At 38.5% G+C, this 13,956-nt stretch overlaps 1 protein-coding gene across 1 annotated transcript in view; it reads left to right on the top strand.

Moving 5' to 3' along the window:
- The window catches only part of DOK6 (docking protein 6), a 433,588-nt gene extending 421,585 nt beyond the window's left edge, over positions 1-12,003 (top strand). Inside the window, exon 8 of the mRNA XM_003264328.3 lies at positions 4,130-12,003. Within this exon, the coding sequence (XP_003264376.1) occupies positions 4,130-4,269 (140 nt within the window). The 3' untranslated portion in view covers positions 4,270-12,003. The remainder of the gene's footprint in view (positions 1-4,129) is intronic.
- Positions 12,004-13,956: the final 1,953 nt, after the last annotated feature.

Below are 13,956 nucleotides of genomic sequence, written 5' to 3'. Positions count from 1 at the left end.
GTGTTGCTATAACGGAATATCACAGACTAGGTAATTAATAAGAAAAGAATGTATTTATTACAGTTCTCGAGACCGGGAAGTCCAATATTGAGGGGCCCACATCTAGTGAGGTCCTTCTTCTTGCATCATCCTATGGTGGAAGGCTGAGGGGCAAGACAGGATGAGACAGCAAGAAGGAGCGGAATTCACTTTTATAGCAAAGCCACTTCTGTCATAATTAACCCACTTCTGTGGCAATGAAATTAACCTATTCATGATGACGGAGCCCTCATGACCTAATTACCTCTTATTAGGCCCCACTGCCCAATACTGTTGCATTGAAAATTAAGCTCTCAACACATTAACTTTGGAGGACAAATTTGAACCATACCAGTGAGAGACAGCATATTGAGATGGTGGAGAAAGCATAGGTGTTAAGCAAAAAAAAAAAAAAAAAAAAAAAAAAAAAAAAAAAAAAAAAGTCAAGAATATCACCCCTTTAGTGCAGAAAAAAGAAAATTAACATTTATTGCATATCTATCATACTAGGTGTCTCCTGTATGTTGTTTCATTTAAATCCTGAAAATACCTCGGGAAACTATATTCTCTCCATGCAGAAAAAATGAGGCTCCAAAAGGCATGGAAGAACTCAAGTCTGTCTGTTTCAAAAGCCGATGGTAGTGGAGGGGTTTGCACACCGTGCAGGGGAAGTTATTTGTGATTATTGAAGTGACATGTACAGTTTTATAACATGCTCTTCTAAGCCCTATTGGCTTTCCTCTATGACCCTGTATAGCACTGGCTGTATGGACTCTTGATTTGATGTTTACTGTTGTCTGTCTTTGACTATCACTCAGAACAGCATGTGGACTCTAAAAGTCATACTTTCACACTTTGTCTTTCCTGTGGAGCCTTGAATTTTTAATAGACGATGGTTAACATTAATCGCATGATTGACTTTTTACATCTAAGATTCTAGGATTTAAAAAACCGTGTTAATTAGTAAAGTCTATTTTGAATTTTCTTTAATTTTTTTATTATAACTTAAGCTTCAGTTCTCAGCCCACAAGTAGTGTGAATTAAAGATGCCTCAGCATTTGTTCTCTTTCAGATATGTCTAAAACTTTAAAAAAAAAAAAAAGGATAAAACCAAGGCCAGGAGCATTATCTTAATATTATACTTTCTAGCTATCTCATGCTGATAAATGCCAGTATCCCCAATTACAGAAACTATGAATTATCATCTACAGTCAATGGTAAGATGAGACAAAATCATCAAAACTTTTAAGTGCTTTTTCCCATATCAGCTTAGTGTATCAGAACTTTGTCATTTCATCATGCCAAAATGCTACCTCCTTAGGGAGGCCTTTGCTGACCTCCCTAGTTACCAATCCTATTTGGCGACTACCATGACATGGTGGCAGCACTTAGCATGGATTAACTCATTGATTTAATACTCAAAAGGATCATATAAGCTAAGTGCCACTATACCGTCCAGAATTTTTAGATAGGGAAACAAACCCAGAGATGAAGTAATTCTCTTAAGATGGGTTACAAGTTAGGAAGTAGCAGAGGCAACATACATACCTGGTGTTCTAACTCCAGAGATCCTACTTCTAACCTCTAACCACTCCGTTAAAATCTCCCCTAGCCCCTCCCCTAGAGCCTCCCCCAGCTCCTCCCCCTTCCCTAATCCTTTCCCTAGCTCCTCCCCTAGTTCCTCCCCTAATTCTTCCTGCAGCCCCTCCCCTAGTTCCTTTCATGACTACTTCTTTCCCTAGCCCCTCCATTAGCTCCTCTTGCCCTAGCCCCTATCTTAGCTCCCTCCCTAATCCCTCGAACTCCTCCCTAAGCCTCACCCCTAGATCCTCCCCTAACTCCTCCCCTAGATTTTCTCCTAACTCCTCCCCTAGCTCCACTCCTAGTCTCTCCCTAACTCCTCCTCTAGCTCCTCCCCATCCCCTCCCGTGTCTCTCCCCTGGTACCTCGCCTAGTCTCTCCCTAGCTCTTCCCCAGTCTCTCCCTAACTCCTCCCCTAGCTTCTCCCCTGAGCCTCATCTCCTTAGCTCCTCCCCTAGTCTCCCCCAACTCCTCCCCTAGTCCTCCCTAGTCCTCCTTAACCCCTCCCCTAACTCCTCCCCTAGCACTTCCCCTGGTCCTGCCCCAGTCTCTCCCTAGCTCCTCCCATAACTCCTCCCCTAGCCCCTCCCCTAGTCTATCCCATAACCTCCTTCCCTAGTCTCTCCCTAGCCCCTCCCCTAACTCCTTCCCTAGCTCCTCCCCTGGTCCCGCCCCTAACTCCTCTCCTAGCTTCTTTGGTAATCACTACCTTAACCCATCCTTTAACTCTCCTAACTGCTCCCCTCCTCTGCCCTGCTTCATTTTTCCTTCATTATATCATCAGGGTCTTGCAGGAAAGAAGATGCACTCAGCTGAGATGAAAAGAATTTGATGAGGAGGCTGCTTAAAGAGCTGAGGGAACCGATGAGAAAATGCGGACATGCGCAACAGCAGGAAGCATCACTACCCTCAGGCCTGCGGGCCGGGCGAGGAGAGCAGGGCAGGACCCTGGGAGAGAGGGAAGGGAGGGACTAGTAGAGCCTCCAGGCGCCGTGGGGCAGAAAGTTCTGGAAGCTCAGAGGACTGGTGCCGGCAGAGCCAGGGGCGTGGGGCAGGAGGTGCGAGGGAGAAGCCCCTCTTCTCTTTGATCCACTCTTGGTGAGCCTAGTGCACTTTCCTTGACGTGGACAGCAACAGAATCCAGGACATAGTGAATCTAAAATAACTTTTTTTTTAATGCAAGATTTTTCTCTCAGTATTTTGACATTTAAGTGGTTCTACCACTAAGTGGTTAAGTGGTTCCGTTTTAATTAGCCTTTTACCACCCAGTTCGTTTGAGTTTCCTCCCTGCATCCCAAGCTTCCCACACTGAGAGAGTATTTTCCACGTCGCCAAACACACCTGGCAATAAAACAGGCTGAAAGCGAGTGACATTGCCAAGGACAGAGCCACCTGCGGAGCCTGACACAGAGATGGTCGGTGCTCGGCATTAACAGATTGTCTTCTCTGTGTTCCTCGCCCAAGCGATCAGATAACACACAAATCAGACTCAGCGCAGCCCCTCCTTTGGGTAAAATAGAAGCTCTGAAAGAGCATGACTTACTACATCTATTTTTCTTCTCCCTCTAAGCTCATCCATTAGATACAAGTCATTCTCAAGTATGAAGAATAATTGCTGGCTTAAAAAGGATGAGGGGGAAAAAACAAATAAACAAAGATGAGCAAACGACTGGAAAGTTCATCAGAAGCCTTACTTAGCATGCATGCATTTCTCTGTACATTGTTAGCATTCTGAAAAGTTTTCGGTAATCACTTCTGTCTTTGGTTTGCAATAGACTATTTCTCATGGCAGGGGTGCAGCTGAACAACCAAAAGCATAGACAGAAATGTCTTTAAATGTATTTTGTATGGAATTTAACTTTTAGGCCATTTTGGTAACCATCGAGCTTAATTGTTTGGGTTAACCATATCGTGAAATGAGTTTAGTGACGGTGACTCACACACCGGCTAGGATATGTCAGAATCTCTACCTCTATCATTGTAAAAGCTTTTTTCCTGATAATTGATGGTTACTGGTTAGGGTAAAGCACAGCTTGCCTGTTCCCAGAGATTTCAAGAAAGTGTGTAATTTGCTTTTATATGCTGAAATTGAGCATAAAGGAAAAGAAAGCAGCTTATAGGCTCTCCATCAAAAACAGCTTTTTCTGGGGAAAAGCTTTTCTGCTTTTATTTCAAAAGTTGAAGAACAGTAGAAGTTTCAGATTCCCTAGAAAATCTACCTAGCTCTCTGGCATCCAGAATTTTTGGCAAAGTACATTTGGAGGAAATATTGAGCTCTGAATACATTTTAACTCATCAAGGATCAAGACAACAAAATGCTCAATTTTTACCAACTTACTTGAGCTCAGTATTGAGGATATGAAAGCTGCTGCCTTGTTTATTGTTCTTAAAAATATAAATAGATGATAGATGATAGATAGATAGATGATAGATAGATAGATAGATAGATAGATAGATAGATAGATAGATAGTCTATCTTCTGTGCTTCTGAATCTGTTTCTCAGTGGAGCTCTCCTTTCTTCCTCTCTAGGTCATGGGTTTGGTTCGTCAAAGATGTCTCGTGCACAGACATTTCCCAGCTATGCCCCAGAACAGAGTGAAGAGGCCCAGCAGCCATTGTCGCGGTCCAGCAGCTATGGATTCAGCTACAGCTCCAGCCTCATCCAATGACACACAGAGAGCCGCTGTTGACTAGAGAGACAGTCTGTCCTGGACCCGTCTGTGGGGTCATTGCACCCTCTGCCTCCTGGAAGACCAATTGCAGTACAAATTGAAATGGGTCGGCTCTAGCCCCAGTCCCATTGGAAGGTTAAAAACTGGAGTTCTGCTTCCTTGATTCAGTGGCTAAGTCCTTTATTTATTGAATTTCTTTGGGGGAATCTATGTTTTACATAAATAGAATCCAAATCGTATGAACAGTTATTTAAATAAGCAAAATTCTTTGGGTCTGACAGTAACAGAAACCTCAGCACTGGGAAAAGTTGCCCACGCTGGGGTATGCCTGGGTGGTGGGCACCTCTCACTGACCTCACAGCGCAGTCCTCCCAACTGAGCACAGGGTCTGTCCTTAGACATAATGGTGACCCTCCACAAGCTCTGTGGCTTTTAAAGTTTTGACAGGGACAAATACCATAAGCTCTACAAATGACTTCATAGCTGCATATAAATAAACCCAGTGACAATTAAAGGAACATGAAATTCAGAACACACTATTAAGCAGGGACCTGTAGCTCTACTTGTGTGTGTGTGTGTGTGTGTGTGCGTGTGTGTGTGTAGACAAATGGATATTGCTATATCCATCTATATATAACAAGTATATATCAAACATGTGCTGAGGGTGACAGGATATGCTCACTTAAATTGTTGAAAACCATAATTTGGTGCATTAAAATTAAGATTGTTGTGTTGAATAGCTATTTTTAAAATAGTGCTGTAAAAAAAAAGGCTTCTTATTAGCAAAAGTATATGTAATCCAGTCTGTTCCTAACAAGTGTAAGCAAAAATGTGAGAAGGGGAACATTCAGAAGCAAAAGAACCAGTCTAGCTGTCCTACACGTCATGTCATACCCTGTCTTTCTGGTGAGTGTTTCCTTGTTGTTGACAATGTTGCTCCCTTTGGCCATCCGTCTGAGCTACGTGAGGAGGATTCCATGTGAACACTGATCAGCTTCCATTTAACCTTGAGAGAAAAGAGAGGTTCTAAATGAAAAATTCTTTAAGAAAGAAATAATACACCTATAAAAAACTCAGCTGTTTTGCAATAAAGAGAAGAACAAAATGGGCACAGGTGGATATCAATATTTAAAATGTAGATGCTGTTCTCAGAAAACCACTGGGGGCTTGTAATTTACTGTGTAACCAGAACTTGCAGGGCTTTATTTTTTCTTTTACTGGACACAGGTTGTCTGAGATTATAAGAAATAAAATAGATCGATAATTTTCATCATCCCTGACACTGATTACAAACCTACAGTGTTTAAAGGGAGGTAGTGATTTCCATGGAAACTGAAAGAGTTTGGCTAATTCAGGTCAACAAAGATATATTTGCCCTTAATTTTGGAGTTAAGTAAAAATAAAAATTATCCTGCCTGAATCATCTGATGCTTTGTGCCCAAGATGGTTATGTCTCAAATACTCTAGGGTGGGTTTAAAGAACAGTGAGCTCAGGTCACGCAAGATGAAAACCCACATTTTTTTTTTTTCTTAATAGGAAAATTTTTTAAACTATCCAAATTAGTCTGTTGAAAGGGTACCTTTTTTGCTGATCTCTGATGAGTTGTCTTTTCATCCCTGTCTGTAGCTTGAGTGCAGATTGACCATTCATTTCAGTGAATTACTACCGAATAAAAGTGGTTCCGGGTCCCTCCTAGATAAATGTGCACTTAACAGCAACTACCTAGGCTTTCCAAATCACTCCACTAGGTATGAAAACCCCATCAAGATACTAATCATCAGAGTTAATGTGGCTGCAAAAAATAATTATCCTAAGCTTTCAGGGATAAAAAGAAAATTACCCAAGTTCTCTGCACTGTGAATTTTGCTGACACAGCAGAGCAGCAGATGACTGATTCCTACAACTGTACAGCCTTCCTTGAAATCATAGCTTTGGGGGTTAAATACTTGTGAATTTCTTTTGCCATGGCATTTGCTTTTGAAATGCCTTTAGTCAAATACACCAGAGCAACTCCCAGCTGAGACCATTTGAGCACAGTTCCTAGTGGGGCCACATTCAGAGCAAGCCTCTCGCCGGCTCACTCAGTTGAGCTGTTGCTTAGACACCACAAGTTTCTACAAGGGACTTATGGGGAACGGCCCTCAGGGGTCCTGGTTCACATCTCAGCTTTATTCATGTGCTGGAAGCACAAACAGCGAGTCCAGGGAGGGATTCTGCTAATTAGATGAGTCTGCTCTTGTGTCTCTTTCTTGGGAGACAAATACCTGTATGTAATTGCTTCAAGAATTCCATTTGGTTCTGATCATTACCAATGAATATAACTGAAGGAGCACCAAAGATCAGGCATAACCTCGGGCCAGTTCATTCTGAAAATGATATCGTAAAAAGAGTATGTGTGAGAGAAATCTACTTCCCAAGTTTTTAACCAGATCTCATCACCATGAGAAGAATGCTATAATCTATCTCATGGTACATTTTTGGAGCTTAATTCTAGCACACTCCTCCAAGTACACTCACAGTTGTAGCTGAGTCAAGACTGCTAAATGAACAGATAGGAGAACTTACATTAGACTCATACACTTGACATGAAGCAGTGTTCATTGTAGTAAAAATGACAAACAGATAACTCTTCTACCAAAGCTAAAGATGGAAAGTCGCTGTACCAGTGTCCTGGAACTTCATAAAATCAATTTCACTGGAGCAACCAGAAGGGTCATGGACATGTATACCACTCCCTTGAGCTCGTAGGTTTTGGACTGGGGATGCGTCTACACTTTGCAGGTCATTTCTCCCTTCAAAAATTGTATTATATCTTTAATATATGTGTATTTTTCAATGTGAGGGAGGAATTACTACGAACCAAAGATATCTTTTGGCTCCTTCTGAAAGTGACTCAGTTTGAATTCCATTCAGATTTGTACAGATAAATAGATGGTCACCATTTCTGCATCAGGTTGGAAGAGACCAATGATAAAGGAACCCAACGTAAGGAACAGCAGTTCTGAAAACAGACAAAGCCTAGAGGAGGTATCCATTTCACTGAAAGATTACACGAGGGGACTTATTTTTTATGTTCCCAATTTTTTCTTCTGATAATATTAATCAATGTGCACATTATTGACACATGATATTACACTTAAAATGCAGGAAAGTACAAAACAACCTTGGTCCAATAGTTTCCTATTCTGGGGGGTGGGGGCAGAGGCGGAAAAGAAAATACATCTTTCACTTACTTACTGAACAAACAGTAAGCACTCAGAACTAATTTGTTTATGCAGGTTGCAAATATGTATGAAGCAATAGGTTCTAGCCACTGCCACAATTTGAAATCAATAAAATACGAAATATATATTTATATATGAGGGAAGATGCTGTTTGATAGAGCATGTGAAATCGATGGAAACGTATTTATTAAACATAAACCTCACCTTTTTCACCAAATAGTAACTAGAGAACTAGTCCTAGTGTCTTGCATAATTCTTCTCTGTCTTCATTGGGAAATTATGTTTGAAATTCTTTCATCACCTATAAAATGGTAAGCCTCTTGTACCTTCTATTCAGTATAGAAACAGTGGACTGATAAATAACTTCACATTGTTGGTAGTAGTTTCTACAGATCCAGTTTATTGCATGTTGTATCTTTATTGTAGATATTTAAAACATCATAAAAATTGATGTGTGCCCCTCCTTGTTTGGCCAGTATCTCAGAAAACTTTGTAAAAAAGCATGGGGACCCTACTCCCTAGATTATTTGAGCCATTTACTAAAATTGGCCATTAGTGATACAGTGAAAACAAGCTAAGGAAATGATATTCTCCTAAAAAGTTATATTCCAGTTTTGATTATTATAACGCAGCACGATAAATGGGCAGTATACATCTAATGGAACTAAGATTTAAGGCTTTAACAATTCATGTTTTATTTTAAAATATTATATTGAAGACTGCACAAAGTGAAAATTGTACATGTTTCTCCAATCCTGTGATCGTGTCTGTAAATACTTTGCAATTTAAAGTTACTTCATCAGTCATTAACCATATGATCTCCCAAACACAGCCTTCTCAAAATCGATAAAAATTTGCCACTGAATATGCATTAATAGCTATAACAATGGGTGACATGCCACACAAATTCAGCTTATGAAATTTATGGAATGTGTGTTTGTAGACTATGAAATTTATGAAGTGCAGTTTCCCATGGAGAGAATAGAGAGGAAGGATGGCAACTAGTCATGAACCCGACAATTTACGTTAAATGATAAAGAATACAATGAAATGTCCGGAGTAACACTTGGTCTCTACCTTTCTAACATTCTAACCCAAGGCCGGTGTCATGGACTTGGCTTTCTTCCCTGTCGCCTCATACTAAGTATGCAATTTACAGAGGACATCTGTTGCTTTGTGTCTTAAGGTCACTAGAGGAAGTCACTACATTCCCAACAAAGATGCGTCTTTCGGCTTAGTGAAAAATATTTAACAAGAAAGAATGTGTAACCAAGTCCCCACAGTAAAATGTGTCTTCAGGAACATGAGAATCACTTTTATATAGCCAACCTCATTTGAATTTTATCATGAACATAAGTTATCGGTGAGACTGGTGTGCGGGGCTGGATCTGTGAGACAAGATCAACACTCTCGTGTGCATTCTCTATAAACACATTTGGAAGATTGCCCACATTTTCTCTGTGGACCTGCCACAAATCCTTACCTTCTTACTCAAGAATGTGAATCTTGTAGCATTCGTGCAATTATGCCAGCAGAGGAGGCACTAGACAGTTTACAGACTCATGGCAGTTGGGCACATTTCCCAGGCAGGTGGAATGCTAGCTAGATCTAGAAGCACCCTTAAAGGTCACGTAGAATCAAGGTCCCACTTTATGTTTCCCTCGGGAGAAAACTGAAACCCATGGATGTTGTAATTTGTTTAAAGGCAAAGAAAGAGCCAAGAATCCTTTCTCGTAGTTCCAGGCTCCCGATCTAGGAATGTTTCCTTGGCTCCATGGCATCTCCCAGTTTGACATAGTGGGAGCTGAGAAATGCCATGTGGCCTCAAAATAAATAAACCCTTGTACATTTAAGTGTTTTCCAAGATTTTCAGATACCTCTACTCTTGCTGAACTCATCACCAGCTATATCACTAGAGAGGCGTTATGGGGCGATTCATTAGATTTCTGGTAGGTCATGAATGGTTGGTATAAGCTTTATTTACTTGTACATTGTCATCCAGTTCTTTGAAATTCAATCTTATCCTAAAGTGGTAGTCAAACTAAAAAACATTAAGTAGGTGTTTGTGTTTAGTAGTCCTACTAATTTATCACAATCACATAGTAATTGTGATTATAATTTTTAGAATCTTTATCACTTTCTAGCACTTTATGGTGTCATTATTTATGGCATTTGTAACAACTTTGTTGCATAATTGATAACATCAGGGCTACATTTTATTCATGTGAGCCTCAAGCTTCCATTATCAACAAGAATTAGGGAAATGACTTTTTACATTATAATACCTTATACATTAGGTTTTTCCTGATAACCTTCAGTAGACAATGATTTAAATTAATTGAAGTTTAAGTAAGAAATATGTTAAAATTACTAAATAATATGAAAACCACATTGTACTTCTAATTTTCAGACACTTTTCTCCTACCTTAAGATTTTAACATCTTGTAAATATTAATATTTGAAGGAGAGAGGAAAAATACATTTGTAGTAGAAATATTCCCTCCAACAATTCTGTTTAACTATTTTTTTTAAGTTATCTTCCATGCCTGTTTCCCTAGTCTGAACTCCACATTCCAGGTGTCAGAAGAATGAACGGATTTAAATTTTCTAATCATTATTTTGGGCCCATGTTAGCAGTTGAAACAATTAAGTTCCTCACTCTTTCCTGCTTTTAGGATGATTTTAGACTGTGAGCATAAAATCAACCCTTTCTGTCAGCACAGAATTGAACATCGAATGGAGCAAGGTCTACACTCTCAGCCTGTAGCTGTGCTAATGTTGGGATTGAATTGTTATATTAATTCCCTCAAGAGACCCACAGCCTCAAAAGAGTTGCTTATTATCAGATGTCCCAAATTCAGAAACCCAAAGTCAGGCAAATAAGGAAACTGAGATGATGATTTAATTTTTTTAAGTCACTGCAGGATTTCTCTCAAAGAAAACATCTGAAAATGGTTGAGAAAGTAGTTCCAGATCATTAACTATTTTACAGAGGGACTGAAAGCCAGGGAAAATAAAGAACAAAATGATAGTAGTATCTTGATATTAAATATCTATCAGAAATGAACAAAATGTAAGTCAACATGAAATAATTTGAAATCAAATTCAGATTCACATGTATAGTGCATAGTTCAAGAAATAATGCTTACTCTTGTAAAAAAAAATGTATATATATATATCAGTGGGTAGAGTGGGGCAGCTCCAACTTTGTTGTGAAACTGATAACAGTATGATTCTTTCCAGTTATAAGATACTGTATTACTTTAGTTATATCAAGCAGTGCATAAATGACATCAACAACTCAGGCTGCTCCCTGACATAAAAGCCAGTTCCATCTTTACTGCAGATGACAGGAGACTTTCCAAGACCTGCAGAGGCCCCCTCCACCCCAACCTTAGTGCATGCTCACACACACACACACACACACACACACTCACACATACACACACACACACTCACACATACACACACACACACATTTTTGGCTTTTGACCCACTCTGTGTGTTCCACTGAAGTTATCTTTTCCTTACTAGATTCACACAGAATTACCCCATCCTGCAAAATCCTTATCCCTATGAATCTCTAAAATATATTAAATAATGTGTTATATATTTGCTTTTTGTAAATCTTTATTTAATTAATTTATATATACTTTGTGAAGTCTTATACTGTACATCATAAAGCGATGTCACCTGTGGTTGGTTCAATATAATGTTTATGATCATTTTGATAAGAAATAACTTTGGACATTAGGCCCTTGTTAAGAAATAAAACACCCATTATAAATTTGCTTCTGTTGGAAAATACATGATTTGGCATACTTCATTTTTAGTAACAATCTATTCTAGATAAATGATAATTTGGGGACATCTGTACTTAAAAACTAGCTGAACTACGTTTTGGGATGAGATGCAAAGCAACAGCTGTCCCTGGAACTGAAATGTGAATTTCTGGCAGAACAGAAAATATTATAATAATGAGGCAATAATAAAATTAGGAAATTAAATTATTTTTAAATCTGTCTGTGTGATTTTTCCCCTTGGTAAAAATACATGAAATACATAATTGAAAAATTACCTTCTTCTGAAGTCATAGTTTTTATCTTAACCATCAATAAATAAACCTAATCTATTGCTAACAACATCTTATTCATAATTCTAAAAAATTTACAAATGATATTGCTATGAGGTTGTGCACTATTAAAGTTTGCTCCATCACTTAAAGGTAAAGCAGTTCAAAAATACTACTTTACATCACAACTTTGCATGACTGAGATTTTGAACAACTAAATTGATGGTTTTACCCACAAGTTATTTAATAAAGCTAACACTGTAATATTACTTGGTTTTCTTATATTTTTGTTATCATGTGATGAAATGTAACTATGTAATTAAACAAAATTCTGACAATCATATTCTGCTAATGTTTAAAATGTTACTTATTCCTTCACTTATTAGCTTGCTATTTTGAAAATAAAGTGAAAGAAGGCCCTTTATTAAATGAAAGGTTACCGATAATTTATTATGTATTTCCAATGTTTTCCTAACTCCATCTTTTAATATAATTGAATTTTTATTAGGTTGACTCTGGTTTGAAGGAATTATAGAATTTAATATGGAAAATGACACTAGAAATTAACACTTTTAGATACCCAGGCCAGGCGCGGTGGCTCACACCTGTAATCCCAACACTTTGGGAGGCTGAGGCAGGTGGATCACTTGAGGTCAGGAGTTCAAGACCAGCCTGGCTAACATGGTGAAACCCCGTCTCTACTAAAAATACAAAAATTAGCTGGGCATGGTGGCAGGCGCCTGTAATCCCAGCTACTCAGGAGGGTGAGGCACGAGAATCACTTGAACCTGGGAGGCGGAGGTTGCAGTGAGCTGAGATCGTGCCACTGTACTCCAGCCTGGGTGACAGAGTGGGACTCGGTCTCAAAGAAGAAAAAAAAATCCAGAGAGCTTAACTGGCTTGCATAATGTTGCACAGCTGGACAATGGCTTTTCCTACAGAACTCTGCTCACTTTCTAATAGCCAAAAAAAAAAATTGAAAATAAACATCATTTGGTAGATAAAGATTTAACTTCAAAAGTGAAATGCGTGCAGCTGTGACTATCATGCTGTTATGTTATCAATGGCTTCTTTTATTTTTCAGCCCATGATTAAGTAGCCTTTGTCACTCAGATTTAGACCTGTCTAGAAAGACACTTACAGAATCTGTTTTTCAAACTTAACCTTTAAATATTAGCTGGGCATTTCTTATGGGCTTACTAGATTAATTTGTTATGAGTATTTTTCCTTTTAGAGAATAATGCTTTTAAAGAGAGTATGAAGCTCCAATAATATCAGAGAAATCAAACTAGGTGAGAGAAAAGGAATCAAGCAGTCAGTACTGTTAAAAATGCCCTTCAATGGGTAAGTCTGGGCCAAATTCATGAATTGAAGAAAACAATGAAAAATGTATGAGACCTTTCCATTTTATGCGGCCAATAGAAGTTTGAAAAATGTTCAGGGGTGGCAATGATGATGAAATCACCCATTCATTGTCAATATTGAATGAAATACAGCTTATTCTGAATATGAATTTTTAGTGACACATTTTCGTAACAAATTGGTTGTATGAACTTGATGAATTTTCTTTCCCTTTTTGTCACTATTAAAATCATGGAGACTATATTTACTTGGGAAAATGTATTTAGAAATAATGTAAAGGTTTATATAAGCTTAGAGCTAACATCAAAGAAGTATTTAATAAATATATGTCAAGAGGCACAGCTCAATAGCAATTATGCTGCTATTTTTGTAATGTACAAAGAACATCAACTCTTTTTCCTTCCAGTTTAGTCAAGAAATATATTTTTAAAAGATTTATCTAATTTTATCATCCACATGGTGAATTATTAAAATAAATGTTTGAGTAAGAGCTGGATAGAATATCAAAACATTCATGGAAGTATGAATTACACTAATATGTAGGTATCTTTAGGATATTAGCCTGCTGATTTCATCTGATCTCAAAGGCCAGTCAATCACTACTTTTTGAGTAATTGCTACCTCCAAAACCTGAGTGGAGGACAAACAATATCACCTGATCTTTGTTCTTGCCTCCTTTTAATTCCATTTGATATGCATCAATGACAGTGTGGAGCTGTGACAGCAAATATGTACATGGCTTTCTGTAGGAGACATGAAAATGGATAGAAGTAAGGAAAGAAGGAAGGCAAGAGAGACCATCCTCACTAGCTCCCTAAATTCCCTTCTCAAAGCTATGTCTGAACTTCTCTTTCCTTCTTCCTCCTCCTCCTTCTCTTTCTCTTCCCCGCCGGCCACCTACCCCACAAATAGGCTGCATTTTAATCACAAAAAAATTATTAGACACACAATCTAACCTAACTCAAAACTGTCTCTTGTTATTTGAATTGTATGTTTTAAAGCCTCCTTTTTTAAAAAAAGAAAAA

Source organism: Nomascus leucogenys, chromosome 4 (genome assembly GCF_006542625.1).
Source record: "Nomascus leucogenys isolate Asia chromosome 4, Asia_NLE_v1, whole genome shotgun sequence".
In the NCBI taxonomy this organism is placed as follows: Eukaryota; Metazoa; Chordata; class Mammalia; order Primates; family Hylobatidae; genus Nomascus; species Nomascus leucogenys.
This window is presented reverse-complemented; position numbering and strand designations above follow the sequence as displayed.